This window comes from Thalassophryne amazonica, chromosome 9 (assembly GCF_902500255.1).
Source record: "Thalassophryne amazonica chromosome 9, fThaAma1.1, whole genome shotgun sequence".
In the NCBI taxonomy this organism is placed as follows: Eukaryota; Metazoa; Chordata; class Actinopteri; order Batrachoidiformes; family Batrachoididae; genus Thalassophryne; species Thalassophryne amazonica.
The window spans coordinates 37,664,784-37,681,290 of record NC_047111.1 but is presented as its reverse complement, the minus strand read 5'-3'; the positions used below and the strand labels follow the sequence as shown (position 1 = coordinate 37,681,290).

Below are 16,507 nucleotides of genomic sequence, written 5' to 3'. Positions count from 1 at the left end.
ACCAATCCTAGAAGCTGGAGATTATATAGCCTGTCTCTTTCCCTGCAAAAGGCTGCAGAGTGTTTCACATCTTATTTAATCTTACAGTCAAAGAAAATAGTCATGTAAACATGCGGAGGGCTTCACCCCCCAGGGTCTACAGAGTAATTCTTTCTTTTTCAATGGTGCAAATGGACATTTTTGCAGTTCTTTTTCCAATTCTCAGCAGTTGGTGCTGCTGCACTGCACGGCACATAGTATTTTTTGTCATTTATTATGAAGTTCATTTAAAATCTTTTTCATATATTACATTACTTTGGTAAGCCAATTCTAACACCAAAACATTTTGTCCAGACATAAAGCTACATCCACTAAAGGTGTGAATAATTTCTAAGAACATATTTCATATTTCCAGATTTAGAGCCAAATTATTTCTTTGCCCAGTGTTCTTGACAAATATGTTTCACCTTCAGAAAGCTGAGATTGTTCTGAACATTTTGTAGCACATGGGCCTTATATTACACCCCTGGAAAAAAATTATGGAATCACCGGCCTCGGAGGATGTTCATTCAGTTGTTTAATTTTGTAGGAAAAAAAGCAGATCACAGACATGACACAAAACTAAAGTCATTTCAAATGGCAACTTTCTGGCTTTAAGAAACACTATAAGAAATCAGGAAAAATAATTGTGGCAGTCAGTAACTGTTACTTTTTTAGACCAAGCAGAGGGAAAAAAATATGGACTCACTCAATTCTGAGGAATAAATTATGGAATCACCCTGTAAATTTTCATCCCCAAAACTAACACCTGCATCAAATCAGATCTGCTCGTTAGTCTGCATCTAAAAAGGAGTGATCACACCTTGGAGAGCTGTTGTACCAAGTGGACTGACATGAATCATGGCTCCAACACAAGAGATGTCAATTGAAACAAAGGAGAGGATTATCAAACTCTTAAAAGAGGGTAAATCATCACGCAATGTTGCAAAAGATGTTGGTTATTCACAGTCAGCTGTGTCTAAACTCTGGACCAAACACAAACAACATGGGAAGGTTGTTAAAGGCAAACATACTGGTAGACCAAGGAAGACATCAAAGCGTCAGGACAGAAAACTTAAAGCAATATATCTAAAAAATGCACAACAAAACAAATGAGGAACGGATCTTAATCCAATTGAAAATCTTTGGTGGAAGTTGAAGAAAATGGTCCATGACAAGGCTCCAACCTGCAAAGCTGATCTGGCAACAGCAATCAGAGAACGTTGGAGCCAGATTGATGAAGAGTACTGTTTGTCACTCATTAAGTCCATGCCTCAGAGACTGCAAGCTGTTATAAAAGGCAGAGGTGGTGCAACAAAATACTAGTGATGTGTTGGAGCGTTCTTTTGTTTTTCATGATTCCATAATTTATTCCTCAGAATTGAGTGATTCCATATTTTTTTCCCTCTGCTTGGTCTAAAAAAGTAACCGTTACTGACTGCCACAATTTTTTTTTCCTGATTTCTTATAGTGTTTCTTAAAGCCAGAAAGTTACCATTTGAAATGACTTTAGTTTTGTGTCATGTCTGTGATCTGTTTTTTTTCTACAACATTAAACAACTGAATGAACATCCTCCGAGGTCGGTGATTCCATAATTTTTGCCACGGGTTGTACATGCAAGTACCTTAAAAGGGGAATTACTGAAGGTATGGTAAAATTACATGGATGCATCAGTGAGTCCCTGAACCCCAGAGGGATAACGGGATCCCCTATATAATGTGATGATTATCAAACCAGTCCAGGTTCAAGAGAGTGAGAGAAATAAAGCCAAGAGGTACGAATGAAAACACAGCCTACCTGGTGGCAATTACATACACAATGCGCAAACAAAAAACAAAAGCTGTTGGTTAACTTTATTCAAGCTGAGAAACTGCTTTAACAGTTAGAGGACGCTGTTCGTACGCACATCAGTAAATATCAGCTGTTCATAAATCCCACGTTCTAAAGCACATGCTCGCGCACCTTTATGGTTATTTGCATTCAGAAACACTCAATTAGCCATATGCTGTGCGGACATGAAACGTCTGGCTGATGCTTGTGTTCGTCACTGGAGTAACGGCTAAGAGCAAAAAAAAATCAACTTTTATGAAACTGAGTTAGAGGTGTTCATGTGTGGTTCCAGTTGTAACACACACAAAAAAAGTTATAGATATATATACATATATATCACCAGGTGGCAACAACCAGTAGTTTTGAACCCCCACCATTTGCAACAATCATGGTGTCATGTTGTTTCTTAATTTAGACATCAAAATCACTTATGGACATAATTTTAACTTAACTTTAACTCGCACACCACCACACCTAGCATAAAACTTTCCAAATAACAGAATAACTATTCAGTTTATTTATATTGCACCAAATCACAACATAAGTCACCTAAGGTGCTTCACAAGGGTAAGGTTTAACCTTACCAACAAGTATTTATTATTACAGTTGTTCAAGACTCCTTTGCACTTCTGTTACATCATTGCGTTGCTGTCTTTATCAAGATAAAATCTCTCCAAAATAAATATAACAATTGAAAATAATATAAGTCCAGTTTTAATATAAAATTGCAGGAGGGGAGCCATTTTATTTCTGCCTTGGATTGTTAACTGAGAGCTAATTGTAGCTCTAACATGTACTTGGACGAGTTTTTAAACAATTAACTTCCCTATTGAGGACTATGATTGCAATCTACAGATGGTAAATTAGAAAAAAAAAAATTCTATGTAAAATACAGTAACATTACATGAACTTAAAACTACTAACAATCAATCATAACCCATGTAAGCCTTCAGAAACTGTATCATGCTCCTCTGCTGGGCCTCCCAGGCCACTTCTGGGTAAAGGTTTCTTTACAGTGTCTGTGCCACAAGAAAGAAACGCAATGAACAGCAGACATATTTTCTCCTGTGCACACAGAGTGGAAAAGTGCCATTTTCCAAACTGCAAAATATACTCAAATTGCATTTTGAGGACCTCACACAACCAGTAAGGGAGGAGGAAGTACAGAAGGCTACCCTAACCCAGCCCAGGTTTTTAACCCATGCAGAGTTCTTCTGAGGGCTGAGTTTTCTTCTTACAAAGTGGATCAGTCCATTTTTAAAGTGAGGCGTTGCTTCATATAGCTGCCCCACAATGCAATAACCAAAGAAAGGAAACGGAGCAGATTACAGGTGAAACTTGTTTTAAATAAAGTCCTTGTAAATATGTACATATCTGGGGGCGATACCGTAACACTTCACACTCTTCTAATTCTCAACTATTGTGTAAAAAGGCTATTTGTGACGTTTCTGCACCTGCGATAACTCCGGACTACTTCAGAACATGTTTCAACAAGACTGGGCAGACAACACACTAAGTACCTTAGAATGCAGAATGTCGGATGATGTGAATGATACAATCATATCACTTACAATTTGGTACCCAAAACCAACATGACAACTGCACAACTGACCACAACACACACACACATAAATCATACATTTTACAATATGTGTAGATGTGCACATACTGTTGAATATATCAATCTATGTGTATCAGTTACTGAGAACAGAATATTCTAACACTAGCCCAATGGTGTTTGTTTCAGAGGGGGAACTTGGGGGGGGGGGGGTTGATGTGGCTCTGCATTAAAGTTTAGTGATAACATAAGATTTATGATGCCATAGCATGTGATGGTCAAATATCTTCTGGTCTAGGAGTTGGCATCAGAACTGTCTAATGTGTCCAGACAACACATAGCCTTTTGTCAGGCAAGTACAGGCACACACTCTTCATTTGTATTCTCAGTGCAAGGCATTTTTAGAAAATTTCCAATGCTAATGCAATCTTGCTGCTTCAAAAAAAATCAAATAAAAAATTAAATCAGCTCATGGTGACAAGAGTAGCACAGGGCCAAAAACAAAACAAAACAAAAAAAACAATAGTAATTTTCATTTTTGAAAATGTACAAATATATAAGTCTTCAACATGTTCTGCTGTGTTTCAATTGCCTGCATGAACACTCCTTGTGTCAAGGATATCCAATGAATAAGACAAAATTTTTCCATCTTCCATTTGAACAGCAGCATGTGAAATCTGGAAGGACATCAGTAAATTTGAAAACAGGGCAAAAGCCTGCTGCAAAAAGAATTGCTTCTGCATTGACTGAATGTCAATTAAAATACAACTGGCAAGAAATTCTGTGAGGATAGGAAACTTTTTACCAACAAATGTTTTAAGAAAATGATTCACTAAGTAAAAAAATGCTTGAAATAAGTTGCTGATGCTCACTGCAGTGACTCTGAAATACTTACATACTACAGCCAAAATTCACAACATAGTTTACAAGGATAAACATGTGACATCACAGCCTCTTTCAAAAGTATTTGCAAAAAAAAACAAAACAAAAAAAAAAAAAAACAGAAAAACTCATTTTGGCACAACCCCCTTATCCCCTAATGTGTTTCTCCTGATTAACTTCACCTCAAATGATAATGACTTAAAAACAGTGGAGAGATTTTATACACACCCGGGCATGCCTAAAAATAAAATTCATCCAAATGTGCTCATTTACATTATGTACTAAGTGTTGTTGAACAACAATTATTATTAGTGTGACCGGCACAGCAACTGACCAAAAAGAAATGACAACAAAAACATACATGTTTGAGAAGAGTTAAAAAAAAAACCTTTATGCAAGATGACAGATTCCATAAAAAAGTGGGAAAAAAATATGCTTTGCTGCAAATGAGTGAGAGAGAAAAGCTTTGGTACAAATTTCTGATTGTTTCAAGTAAAACTATCACATCAGTGGATCTCAAAGTTCACAAATGTTTGATGAAACTGTGTTCTTAAATATCTCTGGGTGCCATCTTAAAACTAATTAAAAATTGTTATTACACACAGCATAATGTGACTTGACGAAAGCTAAGTGGAATCACAGCTCACATGACGCAAGCCGCCACCCAGACGGCTTAAGAAAGGGCAAGTCTTAGCTTAGGTCATATTGCTGGTTGGTGTCGGATGGAGTCAGTCACACACTTTAAAAGGAAACAAAGTGAAGCTTGTTGCACACAGGAGTTAGTTGACCCAATAGCCTCGTTTAAATCTCGTGTGGGGAAAACTGTGGGTTCCCGGTGTGCTGTGGCAGCAGTAGAGCGCGAGTGGTGGATCGCGCAGAAACTGTGTGCTGACGTTATTCGCAGTTAGTTTGTTAATGGACACATCTTGAACATGCTAATGCACACCCAAAGGCATCACCCAGATGTAGCTTTCACCAGAACAAGGCAAAAAAAAAAAAAAAAAAAAACTGGAGTGCACCTGTTTGTCCTCGCTGTTTTTAAACAGCAGTTATCAAACTGCACAGAAAATGCAAATACAGAATGGGCAAAAAAAGTTACCAAACTTCTACCGGCTATTTTCTTTTTCTAGAATCGACCGTAGGAATCAAGTTTACTATTTTAAAATATTATTTAAATATAGGATTCCATCAAAATGGGTCAAAATGCATAGAACACTGCTATGGAAATGTGAATGATGCCTGGTTATATCACAAGAATTTAAACAGAATTGTCAGTTTTGCAAATGCCTTTTTTTTCCAAATGAAAAAAAATGACATATTTTACAAATACACATCTATTTATAAAAACCAACACACATATTAACTTGTGTGTTGGTTTTTACATATAATGAATCAACCAATCAGTGATGAGCGGAGGCTCAGTTTACCCATAATGCATTTTGGCATCTGTGTGTGTTAATGTTCAAAACTTCAGAATTAGTGCATTATTTTAAAGTTAAAAGATATGTGTTATATTTTCACTTTGTATAAATGACAGACTTGACATTAATGTAGTTAAATTATCTGGATTAATGTGGATTAGAAATCAAAACCATAAGTCAAACCTGCTTTCCTTTTGAGGACTTTGACCTCACGACTGGACCGCTGTATGCTGTAAAAGGTAATGACTTTTATGTTTGTTTGTTTTTTTGTAGCAGCCTTTCAGCCAGGCCCGTTCTGCTGGGGTAGAGTTGAGCTCAGCTCCTCTCAGCTGCCTCACTGCTGCAAAATACATAGCAGGCAGGAGCCAACAGGGTTTATAAATGTTTTTCACCGTTACTATGTAAAAAAACATTAGCGGTCTAAGTTATCTGAATTAAATTTATCGGAAGCTAATTGGGCCGCCGGTTTTTGAAGTTAGCTGAAAAGCTAATCTGCTAACAAAAAAGTTAGCTTCAATAATTAGCAGTTAGTGGATTAGCGGAACTGTGCCCACCACTGCACTCTACGTCAACTGCATGGCCTTGTGTATCTGAAATAAACAGCAGCATTCCTTTATTGTTTCAGACTGTGCAAATACCCAATTTATGACATGTGAGAAAACTTAATGGATCAGTGTTGGAATTACTTTTACAATAAACTCATAAGACTCCACTCACCCAATCCAAAAATTGTACATTCCACCTTTCTCATCAGCTCAAAGGAAATAAAGCTAGCTCCTCCAAACTGTCCATCTTCTGCTACAACCAATCATTTAGCTGCCTGGGGGAGGTGGGGGAGAGGGAGTCACATTTGACAGAGTGTCAGAGGAACCATCAAAAGTAACAGTCCTCAAAACTGAACAAACACACATAAATAAACCTTGGTAATAAAATAAATAAGTCTGCAAGACCTTCAGGGCAAACAAACATAGCATTTAAAAGGGCAAAGTCAGAGAGTAGAGTGTTTATTGAAAATATCAGTAGGGAGTGTGTTTGTATTTGGTGCCACAAATCCAGACAGTGTCATCCTTGCTCCACTTATTCCTAACAAAGCCGAGCAGATGAGTGCAGTTTCTGTGGGTTAGAACGGGAGCTTCTTCAGCTGCTCAAAGGTGATGAAGAACTGAGACATCTGTTAAGGAATACTTCTTAATATAACAACCTACAGCTGCATAGTGCACTCCACAGACTTGACCTCTCAGCAAACCCGTCTGAAAACAGACAGCTGTACATCTTACAAGTTTTATTTAACATGTAAACACTACAAACTCAGATTTTATGCTTCATTTTTGTGAGTGATCACAATTTATTAACATTAAATCGGATTTTGGTCCACACTAAGAAAGGATAAACTCAGTTTATCCGTTTTTGTTCTGTATATAATGTAATTTATACAGAACAAAAGTTTGTTCTGTATGAATTACATTATATACAGAACAAACTTCCCATTTTTCACGTATGCGCAGATAGCGAACATACACATCTGGCACGGGATAATCTCAGTACATGACAAATGTTTGAACTTTTAAAATAAGTTTCTTGTTTTCTTGTTGGTAGGACAACACGCTGGCTTCCCCTAGTTCAAGCTGAGAAATCCACTCAGAGCAGACAAACACAGAGGGATATCTTTAAAAACACTACAAAAATGTAGTGTTTGTGCCATTCATTGGAAACTCCTTTGAATTTCCAAAGGTTAATGTAATACACAGAAATAAAATTATGGTACAAGTGACAAATGTTTGACCTCATCCAGCTCTCAGTTAAAAAAGGATACAATGATGTTCCAAGGCCCCAGTCGCAGCCAATTAGGCCAGAATCCCTTATAGAGTGCAAAGAAGCCCTCATTCCTCCATGTCTTCATCAGTCCATCCAGTGTTCCTTTGTATATGGGGTTTCCTGACAGAACTCGTTGGTTCATCATCCGGGTTCGAACCACATCAACAGGGTTAGATGCCAGTGCCCCTGCCAAGCCACACGTGAAACTGGAACTGCAGGCACATCCACCCATGCAACAGGATTAATGGACCAGTCTAACAGTGATGAGACTCGCACTCAACTGAGAAAGTCACAATGTGAAAAGTATTCTGAAAATAAATAAATAAATGAATGAATGAATGAATAAAGCAGACTAGCGGGTTGCCCGTGGGGATCCACAGGCTCTAGATTGGGTAATGTTTATAAAATAGTTAGCTGACATTTTTCATGGGTGGTAATAAATTAAGCAAAGTTTCTATAATGAGTTGGAATGCTGGGTGAGTCCAGAATATTTTTAGAACCTTAGACCTCAACAATTTTTAGAAGAGGAACTCAACCCTTTTATTTCCTGTTAATTGTGTCATTTTTAATGTTAATTTACTGTCTTAATGCATTTATAAATTGTTTAGGTTGTTGTTATCATATACATACTATTATTATTATTACTACTACTTCTATTCTGTTATTAGATTTTAAATGGACCACAATGGAAATAAGTGTTTTCACTTTCTTGTGTCATCCATGTATTTTTAACATATTTACAATTATATGCACTTACTTATGCTTTTAATATAAAGATGATTTACTGCCCCCCTGCTGGAAAGGTGTGTGTGCAAGGTTGGCTAATATTTGTAGCTTCTCCAAAACTATTAGTCCTATCAGTGTTCTGTTTTGGCGCCATTCATCCTTGACCCAAAATACATAAGCAAATGTCAGCTGTGCTTTGTTTGTCCCTGTTTGAAGTTGCACGCACGCACAGCTGCTGTAAGCAGGTGGTTTTAATATGACAAAGACAGTGGCTGAAGACATTAAAACCACTAAACATTTCACTGATGGCACCAACATGAAACTTACGTCACTCATGGTAATAACAACATGAGACTTATCTAAACTGAATAAACCAATTGAGCTACAAAAACACAATCAATAAACCTAACAACACTGTTAAACTAACATAAACCATAATAACAACATTTAAAACCCCAAACTCCCATGGTGCATTGCAGCACAGCAACCATTGTTTATTGGTTAGTTAAAATTACTAATTTCACCAAAAAAAAGCAAATGTCAGCTCTCCCCATTTTTTCACATGATCAAAGCCATACACACACACACACACACAGAGGCCACTTGGCTATTACATTATAGATGTCATGTTATAATCAGCATCTTACAAAGTATTTTTCAACAAGGACAAAACAAGTAAATCAAATTGAAGCTTAAATAACCTCACATGAAATGTGTCAAAATGGTATCTCCCATGAGGCCAGAGCGAAGGAGGTGCTTCTTTGTTATGTCATAGACAGGAAGTTCTACACCAACAACAATGGCTGCTCGCTGTGCTGTGGGAATGACACCCTGAGGAAAAAGGAAGAAAGTAAGTGAGGTTGTACCACTACGACAGTACAGGTCCGTAGGTGATAATAAACATTTTCCCAGAAAAGAAAAGACAGTGCTGTTTGTGAGTGAGGGTTAGGGGCGTCTGGCAAAAATGACCTTAAAATGGTGCATTCTGGCTCATCCATCCAACACTGCTATCATGATCGAGAACCAAAGTCCAATACTCGGTGCTCATTGATTAGTTCAAAATTTCCTTGTGATCATTTGTAGTAAATAAGAACCCAAATATATATATATATATATATATATATATATATATATATATATATATATATATATATATATCAGACTCCCCTATCAGTGGAAGCATGCTTTCATGCTTTTAAATCATCTTACCATGAAACAGTAGTACAGTGGAAACACAGACTTTCGTGCCTAAGTTGAAGTTGGAAATTCCATTTCAGAATTTAAAACTGTAAAGATAAAGTATCACCAGCAACTCCTAAAAATGTACACACATAGATAAACAGTTCTACTGCTTTATTTGTAAGACTGTTTGCACTGTGCAGAAGTTTAAATTCTAAGAAAATAACATGCACATACATACAATCCTGAGATTTTGTTTTTAATTCTATCTGCTCAGGTCTCAGGCTCAGGCTCACACACACACACACACACACACACACACACACACACACACACACACACACACACACACACACACACACACACACAAAATCGAGGTAAATTCACCCACTCAGCACCAGCACTCACTCTCCACAGTCCTCTGGTGCCCTCTGTCTGGTAGATGTTGATGAAGTTGGACATCATGCTGCCTTGGAGCAGGCTCCCCTGTGCCTGCATTCTGATCTGAAACAAAAAGGAGGCAAACAAAAAAAAAGACATCAAACCAAGCCAACTTGACCCAAGATGACTATTCTTTGCTTCCTTTGACTTGTCTGTTTAACTTAAAGATAATCAAGTTGTACTTATTCATCCATTGTCAAAATTTCTGTTTGTCTTTTTGTTTTCAGTGAATCAACTTAGCCCCTTTCAGATATTTACAGAAGACAATCAACACAGCAACAACTGAGATTTAACATTCACACTTGCAATGGTTTCCCATTCAAACGTATTACCGATACGGCTTCTGAAATCATGTGGTCATTTTCACGTCAGCACCTTTCTACTCCATTACTGTGTACCTTTTATCCCTTCATCCATTTTCTATACCCACTTACTCCATTTAAGGATCATAGGGGGGCAGGAGTCTATCTCAGCAGCTATAGGGCATGAGGCAGGGTACACCCTGGACAGGACGCCATGTCATCGCAGGGCCACATACAGACAGACAAATACATTCACACCTACGGTCAACGTAAAGTTTCCAATTCACCTAACCTGCATGTCTTTGGATGTGGGAAGAAGTCGGAGCACTTGGAAGGAACCCACGCAAACATGGGGAGAACATGCAAACTCCACAGGTGTGACGTGATCCCACAACCTTCTTGCTTTGAGGCAACAGTGAAGACACTGTAATTCTGTATCTTTTATGGCATTCAGATTAATAAATACAGTGATATATTAAACAAAACGACCATGGGAGTGGCAACATTTGTACTGCGCTGTTATTGAAGATGGAACTACAGAACTGTGAGCAAGTTAATGTGACATCCACAGACTGTACATATACTGGACAAACCCTGTGTGAAATCACTCACAGGGTTTTCTATAGACCCTAAGTCTGCTACTTACCTGGGTTAAACCATATTATTACAGATATCTGGGGGAAAAAAAAAAACTGCTCAAATGAGACACAATCCTCCAAAATAACTAGCTGCCATATGGGGCCTCTGAGCTCTGCACAGCAGCAACACACAAGCCGTCATTTAAAGCAGCAACGCCCCTAACCACGCATAACTTTACATGTTAAGCAGTCTTTTACTAAGAAGTAAGAAAAAAAAAATTCACCCCTTGTACAGCTGTCATGGAGGGGAAACTAGCAACAGAGATCTTTTTTTTTTGTACATGGCTGTGAGCATGTTTATTTCTGCTCTAAAGCTGGATATTTTTAACATGGAACCCTATGAGAATCTGCTCACTTTTGGAGCCAGCCTCAAGCAGCCAGTCAAGGAGCTGCAACTTTTTCTTCTTCTGGGTATGCCTCATTTGGGACCATCAAAGCTTCCCACTTGGTGATATCCCCTGCTCTGCCATAACATTTGTTTGGATGTATATGATAAATGAAAAAAAATTCAATTACCGTATTGCTGTAAATATATTACAAGCCTGATTATAAGACAACCCCTCTTTTTCAAGACATATTTTTGAAAGAAAACTTTATGAAGACGAAGTCTTCTTTTATATACATTTATTTAATGGGCATTTGGTGCCACTTATTGTTATGAATGTAATGACTTGTAAAAGTCTAGACCCTGAATAAGACAACCCCATTTTCAGATGATTTTCCAAAAACATAAAAATCCAGTCTTATATTTCCTTGAAGATGTTGGACCAGTATTACTTTCCATCACGTGGCTGATTGATGCCAGAGTACAGTCATAGGTTGAGCAAACAACACCTATATAAGGACAGATATACCAGCAAGTTTTACTGTATAACCACGGTGGAATTTAAACAAAACTAGGGGTCTATATTCACTATTCATAAAGAATCATCTGGGACCTGTTCCAGTATTTGTAGCAAATACTGTTCATCTTAGTATAGCCAAGTCTTAAGAATCACCTTGAGGACGTCAGTCGGGTTAGCCAGGGAGGAGGACAGGACTCCTGATACAACACCACAGAAGACATTGATGACCATGGTTTCATCTGTCAAAAAACAGACAGAATATGTTGATAATTAATCCCTGCAGCTAAAAGCAATCAAACACAAGCAATTCACCTAAATTGTAGTTCCCATGTATGCCCAGAGAGATGTTGGACTACTCCCTCAGAATATGAAGTTATCATACGTACTGTATCACTCTCAATACACTGGTTGCGCTCCTTTGGGACAACACAATAAAAACTGAAAATTCTCATCACAATTGTGGCAGAATATAATAAACTAGAACAGCAAAAAGCCACAATTCAAATACACTGCTCATAATAATAATTTCATTATGATGAAGACATTTGGGGAATCCTGTGCCTAGGGGTTAAAAACGTCACAACATCCTGATTTCACATGCAGGCAGGAATGTTTACTGTACAGCACCCCAACAGGTCAAGGATTTCCTGCAACTCTCCACTGACATCTACCAAAATAAAAGCATAAAATTTGCCTAAAAAATATCTTATTGTGATGTAAACACCTTAATTTCCCTTACAGTCAGTCATTCTAAAGGGTTGTTTTAGGATCATTCTTTTTTAAAAAGAGAATACATGAAGAAAACAGAAGCCAGAAGATCCTTTAGTTTTTATCAACATACGGTAAATGCAAATTTAAAAAAGAAGCACCTTTTTGCATCCGTCAAATATTTTGCAAGGCCGGGTAAGCATTACTTCGGATCTCATTAAACCTGTCTGAATAAATACACAAGATACTTTTTGCAAAGTACCACTGCCTGTGCTGTCCCAAAATTACACACAAACCAGAGTGTACTGAAAGGCTCTACTTAATGTGAAGAAATTTAACAAAATTAACTAAAAAGATATAAGAAAAACAGAAAAGAAAGAAGAACTTAGACACAGCTTATAACAATCGACTGTGTGTGTCTGTGTGTGTGTGCACGCGTACACAAGCTTGAACCACAAGGTTTGGGGTACTTTAAATGGTATGCAGTCACTACAGTGTGCATTTTCTCCATCTATCAGTTCAATCTGTCTTAATACAAAAGTTTCCTGGTGACTTACAGGCTTAGCATCTCTCAGTCTTTTTTTGTTTTTTGTTGTTTTTTTTTTTGTTTTTTTTACATACTGTTTAGGTTCCATTTGTTAGTAAACACAAACATGAGTCTCTTTACAATAACAGCCAAGACAAACACAAACAAGACTGGTCTGAGAGCACAACAGGAGTTGATTTCAGCATGCAGGCACCCATTCATGAAACTGACGGTGTCTCGATTTGTTAATCAAGGGCCATCACTCTGGTACAATGGGCCCAACTCCAACGATATGATAATATGCGTATTACCAACCTATAACAAAGACTTGTACCAAGTTTCACAAAATTCCTCCAAAAAGTGTGAGAGGAGCTGAGTTCAGAACGCTTATACCCTTTCTGAGACGGATGGACAGACAGACCAACAGACAGGCAGACATAAACCCGATATAATCCCCCTTTGGCTCCGAGGATTTACACAAACTGGAAAAGAAAGAAAAGTCCAAGATCAAGTGTAAGAAGCAAAAGAAGACATCTGATTTAAAAGAGGGATAAAACTAGACTCGCAAATGTCTGTGCACCTTAAAGACTGAACTAATGTGACGGAGGCCAGCAGGAGTCGCTGTGTAATAGTAGTCAATAGGCCTCACTCCCCCAACAGCTAAACGATTCTGTGGCCACTTAGACCAGAGCCCAGGTTTTAGTCCACCTCCCAAGCTGGAGATCGTTTGCTTGCGTCCCAAGGACAGCAAGTGGGAGGAGTTACAACAGACACACGAGGCGGAGCAAGATGCTATGTGAACACTGCGTAAAACATTCAGATTTCACTGCCAAGCTGATGGAAGTAATATATAAATCTGGGCATTTATTTCATCTATTTATTAGCTGCCATTTTGAACAGGCTAATGAATAATGATCAAGTTTCACTTTTATTATTTACATTATATTTACAGGCTTAGCTAAGCTGGTGCAAACAGTCATGCTAACAACAACATTTTTTTTAACTGCCGGTTAACTGCGTAGTGAATTCATTTAACCAGCCAAAAAAAAAATAAAAAAATAAAAAAATCAAGATGAACCATAACAGATCTTCGATTCACATTTTGCTATTATTGCTTATGAAATCAAACTGCATGATATGAATCACAGTTTTTTAATATGACCAAACAAACTGACCCTCATTACATCTGTGTGTGCATTACTGCTGTACCACCACCAAATGGTGGCGTGGTATGTTTACATTACCTACATACTGCAGATTTCTCATTTTAAGTTTATACATACTGGTGTGCAGGACTAAGGACAGCAATGTTGATTACCTGAACACACCTGACTAAGCTGATCTACTCTGATTAGTTCAGAAACAAAAGAAAAATGTGCAGTACGTTGGGTCCTGAGGTCCAGGATTGGGGAAATAGTGGTTTAACTCATATTTTCAAATAAAACTGTAAATTGTCTGTGTCCAAACCTTTGACTGGTACTGTAGTTCTCATTACTCATCACAAATTCTTCAAAGTATAGTTTGAAAAATGACGATGTGGTAACATGTCACACATAGTGGTGTACTCCTGACACACAAAAAAATGTTAAATTTTTAAGTTCCTTCTGAAACAGTATTGAAACAGACTATAGCCATACATGACAGCAATGTCCAACAGCTGTTTGAGCTATAAAAAAAAAAGAATTACAGGTCATTAAAGTAAACTTTATCCAAAATATTAAAGCACAGCCATTTCCTGTGACCCAGGCCCAGTTTTTCAGACTAATATTTCAGAGTAAAAATGCTTTCAAGATTGTGGCTGACATTTAAGACTCACCTGAAACCTGTTTTCTAAAAATGTTATTTGCATCCTGGTAGATAAGCTAACATCTTAGATGTTGAAAAAAGACATTATATAGGAGAGGTGGACAAAAGGTAAAAGATAGCATATGAGCAGTAGAAATAGTTGACACCCACCTTCAGGTCGACTTACAAACAACCTCTTCAGAGAGTTGTAGGTTCCTATCTTAATTGTCCCATAAGAAGCTTGTCTCAGCAGGGCTGGGGAAATTCTGAAAGGACAATGGTTAGTATAAGTGACTGTTTACCATGCACCTTCAAACTTTGCTTACCTCTGTTTAACCATAAAATCACATTGTTTCAAAAGGCATAGTTAGTTATGGTTTCATGGCAATTAAATAACCAATTCAAGACATCTGCTGAGGGGGGTGGGGGGTGTGACAAAGCCAAAGGAAGCACTTCAACAGACCAAAAAAGAGAATTTGTGGTCACATAGAGACAGATGAATTTGTCTGGGTCACAAACAGATGAATGATGCCATACAGGATCTACCATCATAAAAAGCACAACCTGATTATACAGAAAAGTGTCATATTTTCCCATTAAGTCATGTGGGGGGTTCTTCTTCTCCTTCTTCTTTTGTAACTAGCATAGGCTCTGGGGGGAGGTTTCGTGTACATTTCTCTTTGAGAGCCAAAACTTGCATTTTCACCTTACATATGATGACATTCAAAAAAGCTTGGTTAAGATTTTCATCCGTGGTACGTTTTTTCTGCAGCACGATTTATGCCATCACAGTCCATGGCTAAAAAATTCAAGAATTCAGGTTTGACAGAATAACTAAGAAGACACTATCAGAATGAAAAAAAAATCACCTTTATCTATCATGTTTAGACATAGCATACACATTTGCTACATGATTTAATGTCATTAACAGCATTTTGTATCCAAAAACATTATTTTTTTATTTGATATGTAGAAGAAGTCCCTGGCTGGTTGAAGGCAGATTTTGATGAGAACTGTCCTTTTTCTGGTGGAAAACCTCTGCCCGCATAGTTGAGAAATCCTTGGCGTCACTTCCTGGTCTGAACACTTTCACCAAGTACTGTTCTGCATCACTGATGATGGGCGCAGAAAGGTGTTGCAGCTGCCCAAATTGCTTCAGCAGCTCCTCGGGTGTAGCTTTTAAGGCAGCCTTCTTAGTACCAATTTTGCTTGTGATGTCACATCCAGTAAGGCTGTGCACAGCCAGAAGGACTGAACAAAGGTTACTTCCAAGTTTGTCATACAGAGTATGAAGGGGCACATAGCGAGTAGTGTCTCCAACTCCTGCACGTACCCACAGCTCCAGAAGGTTTTTCCTTAGAAATACAGGCATGTGGTACAAAAGGGCAACAATCACATCAGTGTCGCTCATAATCACAACACATACTCTGTGTCCATTCTCAAGACAGTCAAGGACATGAATAGGGATGCACAGGTCAGCTTCTTCAAAGTTGGACTGAAGATGTGGACTCACTCACAGTTTCCTACTGTATACCATTGGAATTTTAGTACAAAAGCTCAAAAAAAGACGGCAGCACTAGTTGCTAGAGTCCCTTCTTGTTATGAAATCAAATAAAAGTACAATTCTTGATTTAGATGAGATCACTGTGTCCATACACTAATGACATAAACATAATCTATTTCTGTTGTAGGCTACTAGTGAAATGTGCCTGGGTTCAATAGGCCTACATACCAGACATCCAAGAAAATCCATCCATGAAATCAAACTTTGGGTCACATTAACCCCCTCAATGACCCTGCAGTATAATGAAAATAAAAATTGAAAGTGTTTT

The 16,507-nt window shown here is 37.9% G+C and overlaps 1 protein-coding gene across 3 annotated transcripts in view; it reads right to left on the bottom strand.

The window, feature by feature from the left end:
• Nucleotides 1-6,453: 6,453 nt before the first annotated feature.
• Nucleotides 6,454-16,507, bottom strand: part of slc25a14 (solute carrier family 25 member 14) — a 22,551-nt gene continuing 12,497 nt past the window's right edge. For all 3 annotated transcript variants that reach the window (XM_034177906.1, XM_034177905.1, XM_034177904.1), the window contains 6 exons: nt 14,847-14,941; nt 11,810-11,895; nt 9,839-9,934; nt 8,958-9,082; nt 7,524-7,737; nt 6,454-6,872 (listed from right to left, as the gene is read on the bottom strand). In XM_034177906.1, coding sequence (XP_034033797.1) covers nt 6,831-6,872; nt 7,524-7,737; nt 8,958-9,082; nt 9,839-9,934; nt 11,810-11,895; nt 14,847-14,941 — 658 coding nt within the window. In that variant the 3' untranslated portion in view covers nt 6,454-6,830. The remainder of the gene's footprint in view (nt 6,873-7,523; nt 7,738-8,957; nt 9,083-9,838; nt 9,935-11,809; nt 11,896-14,846; nt 14,942-16,507) is intronic.